Source organism: Gymnoscopelus braueri (assembly GCF_963280865.1).
Source record: "Gymnoscopelus braueri genome assembly, chromosome: 4".
NCBI classification, from domain to species: domain Eukaryota; kingdom Metazoa; phylum Chordata; class Actinopteri; order Myctophiformes; family Myctophidae; genus Gymnoscopelus; species Gymnoscopelus braueri.
The window spans coordinates 32,436,275-32,448,902 of NC_137605.1; the positions used below are offsets into that span (position 1 = coordinate 32,436,275).

Genomic DNA, 12,628 nt, shown 5'->3' on the forward strand with positions numbered 1-12,628 from the left:
TCCTCTATTCATAGAAAGACAGCCTTCATAGCTGGGGTCAAAGATGAACAGGTCCATTCCACACACAAACAGTTTGACTACCGTGTAGATTGAAGTGACATCAAACTGCCAGTCGTCGATATGACCTGACCTCCACTCAGGGTGAGCTCACAAGCTCCCAACGCATCACACTGCGATGCTTCGGGAGCTTGTAGATCGGCTATTTTCAGTGCGGGACACCGGCACACAACTAGGAATAAATCACCTTTAGCGTTAGTTGTTGCTGGCACTCGTTAGCAACCACACAACCAACCACTGCTGTCCATGACCCCCCCCCACCTCTGGCCATAAACAAATGCAGCATTACTCACTGTAGAGAGATATAGCACAACCCACCATGGAACAAAACCCACAGGGTAGAATAGAGCCTACAGATGGACCTGGGGTGGAGGTGGGAACAGAGAAATGCATTGGCAACAATGCAATGAACAGCAATGAACGGCAATGGAAAACATAATTAGACCTCCAAATTAGTCAGCTGCTAGAGACATGTTACAGTTACACAACTCACTCCTGAACTCAATCGAAGGCTACATACCATTATTGGTATAGAATCACCTTTGTCTGAGTTCATTCGCTAATAGTGTTGTTGGAATGAATGGAGAGGGGGAAATGTGTGTACAATGTGCATGTGTTGTCCTTGTGCATTTGCGCTTTGCCTTCCTGTGTTTGCGTGCATTTATAAGTGGTGGCCGGCCGCACGCGCTCAGTGCCAGCCAGTAAGTGGCGCTGCGGTCTTGTGTTGTAATCAGTTGCTAATCAGTTGCAAGATTTTGTGCTACAGAAAGACAGACAGACATATTGTACATACACACAAAGCTACTTAATGACTGTGAATGTCAGATTGATTCGATAACCACCTCCGCCCTAACCCAGTACCTACCACAATCTTGGCATCTCGGACAGTGTTTTCGGGCACAGTGACCAAGTACTCGGACTGCTCCCACTGTGGCGGCTGGTTGTGCACATTGGTGATAATGACAGTTAGCTCCACTGAGCTGCTGCGATTCCCCCCGTCACTGGCCACGATCTGCTGGATGATCTTGGATGTCTGGGAACACACAGAAATCATAGAGGTCAGGTGAGATGTTGGTTAGCCTAGGATAGGATAGGATAGGATAGGATAGGATAGGATAGGATAGGATAGACCTTTACTAATCCCTTGATGGAAATTCATCTTGGGATCTTACAATAGTCATCATAGGGAAAAACACAAAACAGCGAATAAATCGGTAATAGAAAGATAAAAAAGGCTAAAAGCAAATCTGTCAGTCTATCGTGGTGGGAGGATGAATCCAGTGTAGCGATAGTTCAGGTAGGCACGGAAGGCAAGAGGTGTACAGTACATTGCTAGCTCACTCTGGTATAGGAGAAGAAGCAGGTGGAGGGGGAATGTAGAAAAGAGGCAGATTCCAAAATGTGAAATTGGTCAGGTTAAAGTGCACATAGACAGTAGCTACTAGCGGTGATATAGGTATCAGCTGACCTTTAAAAGGCACTGCGAGGCACAAGTTAGATTTGAACTCTCAAACCCTGGTTAATGAGACAGGTGCTCTAACCCCTGAGCTATGGAACCCTATCTGAGCCAATGACACATTGCCACCATTTGTAAAGCACAGGACACACCCTTAGCTGCCATGAGCACACCCAATAGCCTGTGAGGAGCAGCAACTTTCAGGATAAAATAAGGACATCGTAATCAATACAAGTTCTCTGTCTGTTTGACAGAGAACTTGACCTTCAGTTGTTTTGAGACAGACCTTATTCTGTTTAAATGTAACTAAGATTGAAGGTCTCTAAAAGGTTGCTAGGGGCTAATAGAAGCCCTGCACAGGGAGCAGAACATCACCAATGGGAGCCCAACACCACCCCTGGTGACCCACAACTGATCAACTGGCTGAACTATCAGCTTCCCTATAGTCTTGTTTCTAGAGTGCTGAACCTTTGTTTTGTTTTGTTTTATCTATGTTTAATGCTAGATAACAGGTCATGGGGTCACCAAAATCGAAATAGTTCTTTCTCTGGGGAGCATGAAGATGGGCAACAAATTCAATGGCAATCTGCCAGTTAGATTACAATATATCTTGTGTGGAAATGTGACATTTTGGCCTGAGGGTGAAGATAGAGGAAAGGTGATGAGGTCACTCAGAAGGTTAGGGTTCATCATCCTCTGGGGAGCATGAATCCACCCCTTAGATTTTGAGATAATATTGTGTGCACGTGGAAATTGTGGCAGAAGTTGTAGGCCTATTCCCACCAGCCGTGGCTATTATTCGATCCAGAATTCATTGACATCCCATATTCCTAATATAATATTCCATCCATAGAGTTATATTATACATCTATGATTCCATCCCATATGTATTAAGATTGAGCTGTATTGTCTCAATATCGAAGGGGTTGTGTCACCAGAAAGTGTAGCTGATGATGCAGCAAATGCTGGGTTGCTCTCTTTTGTACTGTACTCTGTGGTAGTTGTTACCCAGTCATTGTTATTTTTTATTTGCTATCATAATTGTTATACTTTTAGCTGGGTTTTATGAACAAGGAATCACTTTAAGTATTTTTGTAAAGTTATTCAAATAAAATCATTATATATTCTGTCAAGTAAAGTAGTATAGAATAGATAGTTGTGACTATTTAATAAGCACTGTGTCCATAAGAACGTAATTATTTCAACCAAACCTCAGAGAATGTCACACCAAATGTTCAGTGACAGTGAAACTTTTGCAGAGAAGTGCTAGATCTCAGATGACAGCCTTCAAAAGATGAAAGCAGGCCCCAGCGAGAATTGAACTCGCGACCCCTGGTTTACAAGACCAGTGCTCTAACCCCTGAGCTATGGAGCCCTGTATAAATGCTAGCAGCTCATTACATTCTTAAAACTACAGCACACAACCTATGCTTAACCAACACAAAGACACACCTTGTTATGTCATCAGCTACCTTGGGCACACCCAATAGGCCAATAGTATGTGATAAGCAGGATAAAATAAGATAAGGCCTTTAGACATATTTGTTTTAAGATAGACCTCATTATTTGTTTGTAATAACAACAAAACATGTAAGCCAGCATGGATAATCACTACTGTGACCCATATCTGAATGTGTTTAAGAGGAAATACACTGACTATGCTCTACTGTAAGGCAATCCTTCGATTATGTACTTTTCATTGTAGAGAAAGTGCTCCTCGGAGCACAGGTCAGAGATCTGTGCTCCAAAGAGCACTTTTTCTTTTTCCAGGTAGGTTATTGTGGCCTCCTGGTGGCACTATAGTAGGCCAATGTGAAAATGGTGCCATTTCTTCCTAGGCCTAGTGGGAATGTGTGTGCAAAATTTCATAGAAATCGCACGCTGTGTTCATGATTTGAAGCATTTTGTTCAAAACGGACCAATCCTGCAAACTTTGGAAGCCAATGTTAACCAATCAGGATGGAATATGAGAAATCTGACAGATCCGTCTTGATAACATGACTATAGAGATAGTATGAACCAATTTGCGTGATTATCGCCCAAAATCTGAAGGAGCAATATCAACAAATGTGTTTAGCAAAAATCAGCCTCCTGGTGGTGCTATAACAGGCCGATCTGAAAACTTTGGGGCAGAGGTTCTGCTCTGGCACTCAGGGAGTGTGCCTGCACAGTTTCGCTGCAATCGGGCCAACGGTGCCGGAGATTAGCTGTTCACAGACAGACGGACACACGGACGGACGGACAGGGAGCAAAACAGTCTCTGCCACGCCTTCAGGCCTGGCGGAGACAATAACTAATGATAACTGAACTCACAACATCTGACCAGTAATACTACTAAACAGTAAAAACAAAGACTATTTATTTACACTATCATCATTCCCATGGATTGGTAGTGCAAACAGATATGACAAAGTCTATAAAATCCCTGACAAATAATATGAGATAATGCTTGCAAAATGTATATTATTTGAACTAGAGGAAAGGCCAAGGAGTCACCAAGATCAGTTAAGGTTCATCCTCTGGGGAACATGAATGCACGCAGCAAAATCATGTCAATCTGCCCACTTGATTTTGAGATATCTTGTGTGCAAGTGGACATTTTGGCCTACAGTGCAGTTACAGTAAAGGCCATAGATAGGGTCACCAAAATCAGTAAGGTTCACCTTCACCATAGAGCATGAATGTGCATAACAAATTCTAATGGCAAATCCAAATTCCAGCCAGTAGTTTTTAATATACAGTATCTTGTTTGGAATGAACATTGATATCGCATTTTAGGATAAATTTATGGGGTTAGTCATTCTTTGCGATCTGTATACTTTTGCATTGTTGTGTCTAGGGGTGTCACTAATTTCACAAAACGATATGACACACGATATTGGGCTCAAGATATCGATATGATACGATATAATCATCAATATGTCGTGGGACGATATATCATGACACCCCTAGTTGTGTGCCTTGTTCTCATTTGCATATTATGAATATATCCCTCCATTGCTTAATGCAATAAGGTTGCCTCGATCATGGGGGATATTGTGGAGGTATTACTCCAAAAAGAATCACTTACGCTGCTGGCAGCATGCTCCAAACGATTGGTCACACATTCAATGCACTTGTGATTTATATTGTTTTATTTCAGCGATCTGCCAAAAATGTAGCGTGAACCGTTATGAAGAAAGCTTGTCTGAGGAGGTTAGGAGATACAAAGCTCTATGATCCCTTACTGAGGGACTACAAACACAACCAGACGGCAATTCATTAATGGAAAGAGATAGTACACACTTTGTGCACTGTGCCTATCACCAGAAACTGCAAATTCTCCATGACAGATAATATCAAAGCATGTCGGAGGTTGGTGTAAACATACTGCTAGATATCTGCGGTGGGCTTTTGTGAAACGTCAATTGTACCATGTTGAATTATTGGCTAAATAGGGTGATGGGGGAGAAAAGATTAAAAAAAGAAACTGAGAGTGAGAAGTACAGACTCAGAGACACGGCGAATTGTCATGGCTGTTAAATTATTGTCTACAAGAGGGGAGGGGAGAGGACGGGAAAGAGGTGCGTTGTTAAACAGATTATTGGTGTCTGAAAAAGAGAGAGGGGAAAAGAAGAAAGGAGATGACATTCACATAAGAAGTAGAATAGTCAGCATTATTCATAAAAGTCATTAAACGGGCAGACTTCTGAAGTGCCACTGTGAAAGGAGAGATGGACTCACTCCCCTTTCTTTTTTTTCTTCCCTGAGTTTGACTTTGACTTGGAAGGTTGCAGAACTCCACAGGGTGTGGGGAACCACCCCCCCCCCCACACACACCCACACCCACACCCACACACCCGCCCACCCACCCCCACACACACACACACACACACACACACACACACACACACACACACACACACACACACACACACACACACACACACACACACACTCAGCGATGACTGTATAAGACCATAATGACAGTGACACTGTTCAGCAGAGTCAGCAGGAAAAGTTAGAATGAGAGAGAGAGAGAGGGCAAGAGAAAGATGAGAGACAGAGAAAGAGAGTGAGAGTGAGAGGGAAAGGGAGAAGGACAGAGAGGGGGGGGGAAAGGAGAGAGATAAGAAGGGCAGTGAAAGATGAGAATGAGGGAAAAGGGCAACATAAGACGTTACAAATGCAGTGAAAGTACAGAGTGAAAGGGAGATTAAGGTCTAAAATCAGCATACTGTAAGAGAAAGAGACACATCATAAGAGACAGAGGAAAGAAAGACGGTAATGTAGAAAATGAGTAAGCCAGAGAGAAAGGTGAGCAAGAGAAAGGTTAAAAGTAGTGGAAAGTAAAACAAAGTAAAGCGAGAGAGGGTACGATTTACATTTTAGAGGATATGGAGAGACAATGACAAAGAGAAGGAAAGGTTGCATTATGAGGGATGGAAGGAGAGAGAGAGTGTGGGGGGGGAGCGCGCACGCACGCACGCACGCACGCACGCACACACACACACACACACACTCTAATACTCCCTTTCCTCCTCCCCACTCCCCATATCATCACTGCAGATGAGAGCTGATGAAGGTGGAGGTAGAGGAACATGGGTCGACGTGCGTGTGTGTGTGTGTGTGTGTGTGTGTGTGTGTGTGTGTGTGTGTGTGTGTTTGTGTGTGTTGGGGGAACTATTAAATATAGTAGTCCAATCATTATTATCGTTATATTGTTTCTTTAAAGGAGTAGTTCACCCCAAAAATGACTTATGTTCTATCAAGGCTTTTTCCTGAAGCCTTGAAATCATGGAGATTTTTTGTTTTTTTTAGCGCATTCCCAACCCAATAATTTGTAGGAGACTGAATTCAAAATTATTGGCTTAGGAATGCAACAAAATCTCCATGAATTCAAGGCTTCATGGGGTGTGTAATAGATTTTTTTGGGTGAACTACTCCTTTAACCACTTAAACCCTGTATACTTCATTGACCAGGGTCCCCCAAGGGTCTATACTTGGTCCCCTCCTTTTGTCCCTGTACACTAAATCGCTTCGCTTGCAAAAAATAGCCCATTTACAAGCTCACAACTGACACATTGTGAGCTTGTAGATCTGCTATTTTTTTTATCTGTTAGGACATGCCCAGAATAGGGATACTTTGGGTTCACATGTTTATGGTTTACTGAGACTTTTACCCCTGGAGAGGACCCTTATGTTAGTATTCATCAGCCCACTCACCTCACTCTCATTCCCACTACACAACCCTTAAAGCCCCACCCCCATGGCAATCCCATACTCTATATTTCACTATTGTGGTCACACATACTGTACCTGAAGACCCTCTCTGACAATCTCTGTCTGTCTGTCATACAGTATAGTAGAGGTATACAGTAAGATGAGAATTAGCTATAGGGGACAAGCTGAACAATCGGGTGGTAGGTTTTCCACAAACCCAAGAGCCTATAAATAAAATGTCATTGCACACCCCACGCACACACACACACACACACACACTACAACGAAAAAGGTGCTGCAGCCAGGTCACTCTGTATAGCATCTCTGTTAGTTGTGAACCTTCTGCATTGATGCAACACTTCATGCATACTGCTTATGTATGAACAGTCTAGATTCTGTACATACTGCTGATATGAACAGTATAGATTCTGTACATACTGCTGATATGAACAGTATAGATTCTGTACATACTGCTGATATGAACAGTATAGATTCTGTACATAATGCTTATATGAACAGTATAGATTCTATACATACTGCTTATGTATGAACAGTATAGATTCTGTTCAAGACTCACAAGTCTGTCTAAACGCTTTGCTCAGTTCATTGTTAAAACTGGACGGAAACAATTAGAACTTTTAAAACAACCTGCATTGCAGAACCGATGCAGAGCCTTTAAGGCAGACCTAATATTGGGGCAGTGACATGGTTGGTTTTCAAAGCAGCAGGCGTAGGTTCGTTTCTTGTTGCTGTTCTAGCAAATACCTTGCATTTAAGCCCTCAGAGACTATTGGTACTGTAGGTGAAGATCTATACATCATTTGCGTAGATCATAATAAATACATTTGTCTAGCGTTTTTTAAAGCCATCATTTACAAAGGTAGACCTTTATTGATCCTGTGGGGGAAATTGTAATAGTGCATGAGTCTATTATGTGTAACTTATTATTACTGTAACTTTACTAGCATGGAGTATGGAGATTTAATAGTTTTGTTATTTGTTTCAATTTGGATCCTCAGCACATAATTTGCACGCCTGTCTGCCCTGGAAGGGGGGTTCGCTCGTTAGTGATCCTTCCCCAGGTTCTTTCTTTTTCTTCTTCACTTTCCTGTCTTGGGAGTTTTTCCTTTTCCTTGTTGGTTAAAGGACATGGGTTGTCACTTGTTTCCTTTATTAAATTGGGCCTGTACAGCCCTTTGAGTCTGTGACAGTGATTAAGGGCTATACAAATAAATAGATTTGAGGTGAGTCTCTGCGTATGTATAGTACTGTGCTTCTCAATGAAATCCATATACTGTAGCTCCACACATAAATGTAAAATTCATAGCCCCATATAAATATACATACACAACAAGAGTAATGCTGGTTTCTACAACCTGTCATGTTTGATATGGAACCGCTGAGGGAAACTGGGAAGGAAAGGCATATGTTTGTGTGTAAGTGTGTATGTGTGTGTGTGTGTGTGTGTGTGTGTGTGTGTGTATGTGTGTGTGTGTGTGTGTGTGTGTGTGTGTGTGTGTGTGTGTGTGTGTGTGTGTGTGTGTGTGTGTGTGTGTGTGTGTGTGTGTGTGTGTGTGTGTGCGCGTGTGTGTGCGTGCGTGTGTGCATGTGCGTGCATGCACAAGCTAGCCTCACTAGATGATATCATGGGTGAGAGGGGAATAGTTCCTTGCAAGCTTGCAAAGACAAACAGACGTGTAGGTTCTCTTTCCATCCCTCTACTTCTCTCTCTCTCTCTCTCTCTCTCTCTCTCTCTCTCTCTCTCTCTCTCTCTACTCTCTCTTCCTTCCTTCCTTCCTTCCAATACACACAAACACTAACAGCAAGCAGAATAGGGGACCTCAAATGATGAAACTGTGGTGCAGTGTGTTAACATGGATGTACGTTCATTACCAATATTTTAGGGTATACCACTTTAAAATTAAAACAGGTCTTCACCATACAACCTCATTTCCTGACAGTTACTATAGCATGGGGCGACAGTGGCTCAGGGGTAGAGTGGCCGGATGGGAACCGTTCCCAGTTCCATCCCGGGCTCCCCCAGAGTTAGTGTCGAAATGTCCTTGAGCAAGACGCTGAACCCCTAATTGCTCCCGATGAGCAGGTTGGTGCCTTGCATGGTTTCCTCCGCCATCGGTGTGTGAATGTGTGAATGGGTGAATGTAATGCACAATCGATGTAAAGCGCTTTGGATAAAAGCTCTATATAAATGCACCATTTACCATTATGTCTCTTACCTGTGAGATGGGGTGGTTGACATACACCCAGCCAGTACTGGGATTGATGTGCAGGTACGCTGGCTTTTGATTGGACAGAGAGTAGGCGATGGCCGCATTGCTCCCCTGGTCGTCATCGTGCGCTGCGGCTCGTAGGAAGCTAGTCCCCACGGGTGTGTCCTCACGCAGGAAGTCTAGGAGTCGATGGGTTAAATGTAGCGTTAGCACTGGGTTGATGCAGTCTGGCAGTATGTACACCCTGACAACATGTATACAGTGGTGGGAAAAGTACTCACATTTTCTACTTAAGTAAAAGTATCAATACTGCAATGTAGTTACAGTACAAGTAAAAGTCCGGAATTCAAAATTTACTTGAGTAAAAGTACAAAAGTATTAGTATCAAAATGTACTTAAAGTACCAAAAGTAGAAAGTACTCATTATGCACAATGACCCATTTCACAAGTTTTAAAATGTGTAAAAATCTTTTGAAAATAGCAGATCTACAAGCTCACAATGCGTCGCATCGCGGCGCATTGCAAGCTTGTAGATCGGCTATTTTCAAATGGTCGAAATGTATATAAGGCTGAAGTGGTTAATGTATGTTTTGTGATAATAATAAAAATCTACAAAGTAACTGGTAACTAAACTTTTCAAATAATTGTAGTGGAGTAAAAGTACAATATTTGTCTCCGAGATGTAGTGGAGTAGAAGTAAAAGTATTGGACATTGGAAATACAAAATTGTACTCAAGTACAGTACTTAAGTAAATGTACTTAGTTACTTCCCACTACTGCATGTATAGATCTTTTGCTTCATGCACCGCGGTCAACAAAGTGTAAACTGTGTAGGGTTTAAGGGGTAATTGTGTATTAACTTATGATAGTACACAAAAGTAATGTGTCAGCTCTGTGTTAGTACAACCTGTTGCCAAACGGCTCAAAGATTTGATATATTATTAAATACATTGCATTATGCAATACTTTGCAATAGGTTAAACAGATATACTTGATCCAACAGAGTCACTGACTAATAAAGTATTGCTTGTGAGCTGAGCGATGAGTGTTAGAGGGTGTATTTTGCTATTAGCTCATTAAAGAATTACAATTTTAGATTCCACAAATATATACTGTATGAAGGTCGTGGCAATGAAACCATACATGAAAAAGACAAGACTTAAATTATTCTTTATTGTTACGGTTGGCCCTACTAAGCTCCAAGCCCTCATCTCATCACCATACTGTACAGGTACTGTATTTACATAATGTCATGGGTGGTTACAAAACTGTCTAATTGGCATTGTGTGATGTCAGTGTCAGCGTAAGTGTTTGCTGGCAAAAAGACAATGCCAATCTGGATGTTTTCCTTTTGGCATTTCTGGGGCACGGGCTGCAACATCAGTTATTCAAACATGTAAGAATCACCGAAAATGTTGCTGACTGTAATGTATGTCAATACAGAATTAACCCATTCAATCCGGGGATGCATCTCTGTCATGTTACATTTGGCTATTCAAAAATAGCAGATATACAAGCTCATAGCGCGGCACTTGGTGCAGATCTGCTATTTTAGAAAAAAAAATATATTGTGCACATTTCTTAATATATATATATTTTAAAGCGAACATTTGTGGCTCAAATCTTTTATTTTACAAATGTTCGCTTAAATATTTAAAGATTTGCACAAATTTTCAAGATAAAAAAAAAAAAAGGCAGATATACAAGCTCATAGTGCGGCACTCGTGCCACACTATGAGCTTGTACATCTGCTATTTTTGATCTCTAAAGACATCTAAAATGACAGTGATGTGTTCCCGGATTGAATGGATTAAACTACACACAACAACAACAACAACAACAACCTCCACCGGGGGAAAAAAACAAGGCAGATTCAGATGCCGTTCTTCTGTTCTCATGGATCTTCCTGTAAATGAATGCGTGTCCTAGAAACATTTCAATCTGCCTGTTTAATAGTTAATAAGGGACTGAGTGTATTTCCATAATCTGATGAAAATAACTTTTGACATGATGCTTATCAAAACACATATTTGCACACATGAAAAACAAACACGGGCCCATGAGAGTCAGTGGGAATGGCGGCAAATATTTCATCAGTCTTAACAGCTTTTCAGGATTAGGAGACAGATGTTGAAAAATCTATGAAAAATAATGATTTTTGGGGGGGGTGGGTTCTTTCAAATGACACTTCTCTAAAGATCGATTTTTACCACAAGAAATATAAGCCACATATAACAGGCTCAGCTGAAAGTTTCTGTTGAACCCAACATTTGACCAAGCATTCAAATTATTAGACCAGAAACATGAAAGCAAAGGCAGACTGATACAGGAACTAAGATTTATTTGTGTCATCTATTGTATCAACGTCAGTATAAATGCATGGAGTCTGGGAACATGGGTCTGGGTGTTCTCATGTTAGCTACTGTACACCTCACTGACTTCATTCAAGTGCAGCTATGAAGGGATTGCAATGTGTGCGTGTGCATGTGTGTGTGAGGTGTGAGCGTGTGAGTCTGACCGATCAACTGAGTATAAAAAGCTCTGTATCTGTCTGTCTGTGTGTCTGTCTGTTTAAGTACCTTTTATGCCGATACTGTATATGGAGATCTCTGTATCCGTCCGTCTGTCTACTTTGTCAAAGGGTACAACTGGTACTCTGACAACAGGTACAAAGGCTACTCTGACAACAGGTACAACGGGCACTGCATAACCGGTGGGTCATGCGTTCCCAATGGGCATCGGCCTAGTTGTTCTAATTTAGCAGCTGTGAACAGACTACATAGATGATTGATCTAGGCTAAATACATAACTGATTTAACCACTTAAACCCCAGCATCCGTATTGTGGGGAAAGCTTTCACAGAAAATAGCCGACAGGCTCACAACGTGAGCGCTGCGACTGTTGAGCCTGTTGAGCGGCTATTTTCGGTGAACGCTTTCTCCACACTAACAAAAAACAGAAAATACACAACCACATGGGGTTTAAGTGGTTACAAATAAGACAGTGATGAAAAAAGCTTTTGTTACAATATTAGTAACTTTGGCGATGCTACAGAACAATCACAATTACATTGACACTCACACTGGTAGCGGCTGTTCTCGAACTTGGGGGGATTGTCGTTCTGGTCTGCTATGAGGATGGTGATCTGGCAGATCCCGATGAGAGGCTCCTGGCCCTGATCTGTGGCGGTCACAGACAGGGTGTACTCCCGCTGACGCTCCCGGTCAAAACTCACCGTGGTGCTGATCACACCTATAGGAATGAACACAGCAGTGGCGGAACAAGTACTCAGATCTGAGGGCGATTCCGCAAATGCCTTCTAAATCAGTAGTTCTCACACTTTCAAGATTTTTTTAAAATGTTCAAAAATATCAGATGTACAAGCTCGCAGCAAGAAGTGACGCGCTGCCGCTGTGAGCTTGTATATCTGCTATTTTTGAAAAGCCAAGGCAAAAATCTAAAATGGCAGAGATGCTTTCCCGGTTTTAATGGGTAAGTGAACAGCATACAGAAGGACAAACAGTACCATGGAGTTACATACTGAGCATTACCTTGCTTACTGTAAATCGCTCTGGATTACCTAAATTGTCACCTAAATTGTAAATTGTACATTACAATACCAAATACTGATGCTTTGGTTTGTTTGTTTGCTCTTTGCTTTTTAAGCAAAGATTGATTTCCA

General features: G+C 41.8%; 1 protein-coding gene across 1 annotated transcript in view; it reads right to left on the minus strand.

The window, feature by feature from the left end:
- LOC308083563 (neural-cadherin) overlaps nt 1–12,628 on the minus strand; it is a gene marked incomplete at its 5' end in the record, with an annotated part of 160,190 nt that overhangs the window by 54,310 nt on the left and 93,252 nt on the right. The window contains 3 exon segments of the mRNA XM_080425877.1: nt 923–1,090; nt 8,953–9,125; nt 12,028–12,198. Coding sequence (XP_080282003.1) covers nt 923–1,090; nt 8,953–9,125; nt 12,028–12,198 — 512 coding nt within the window.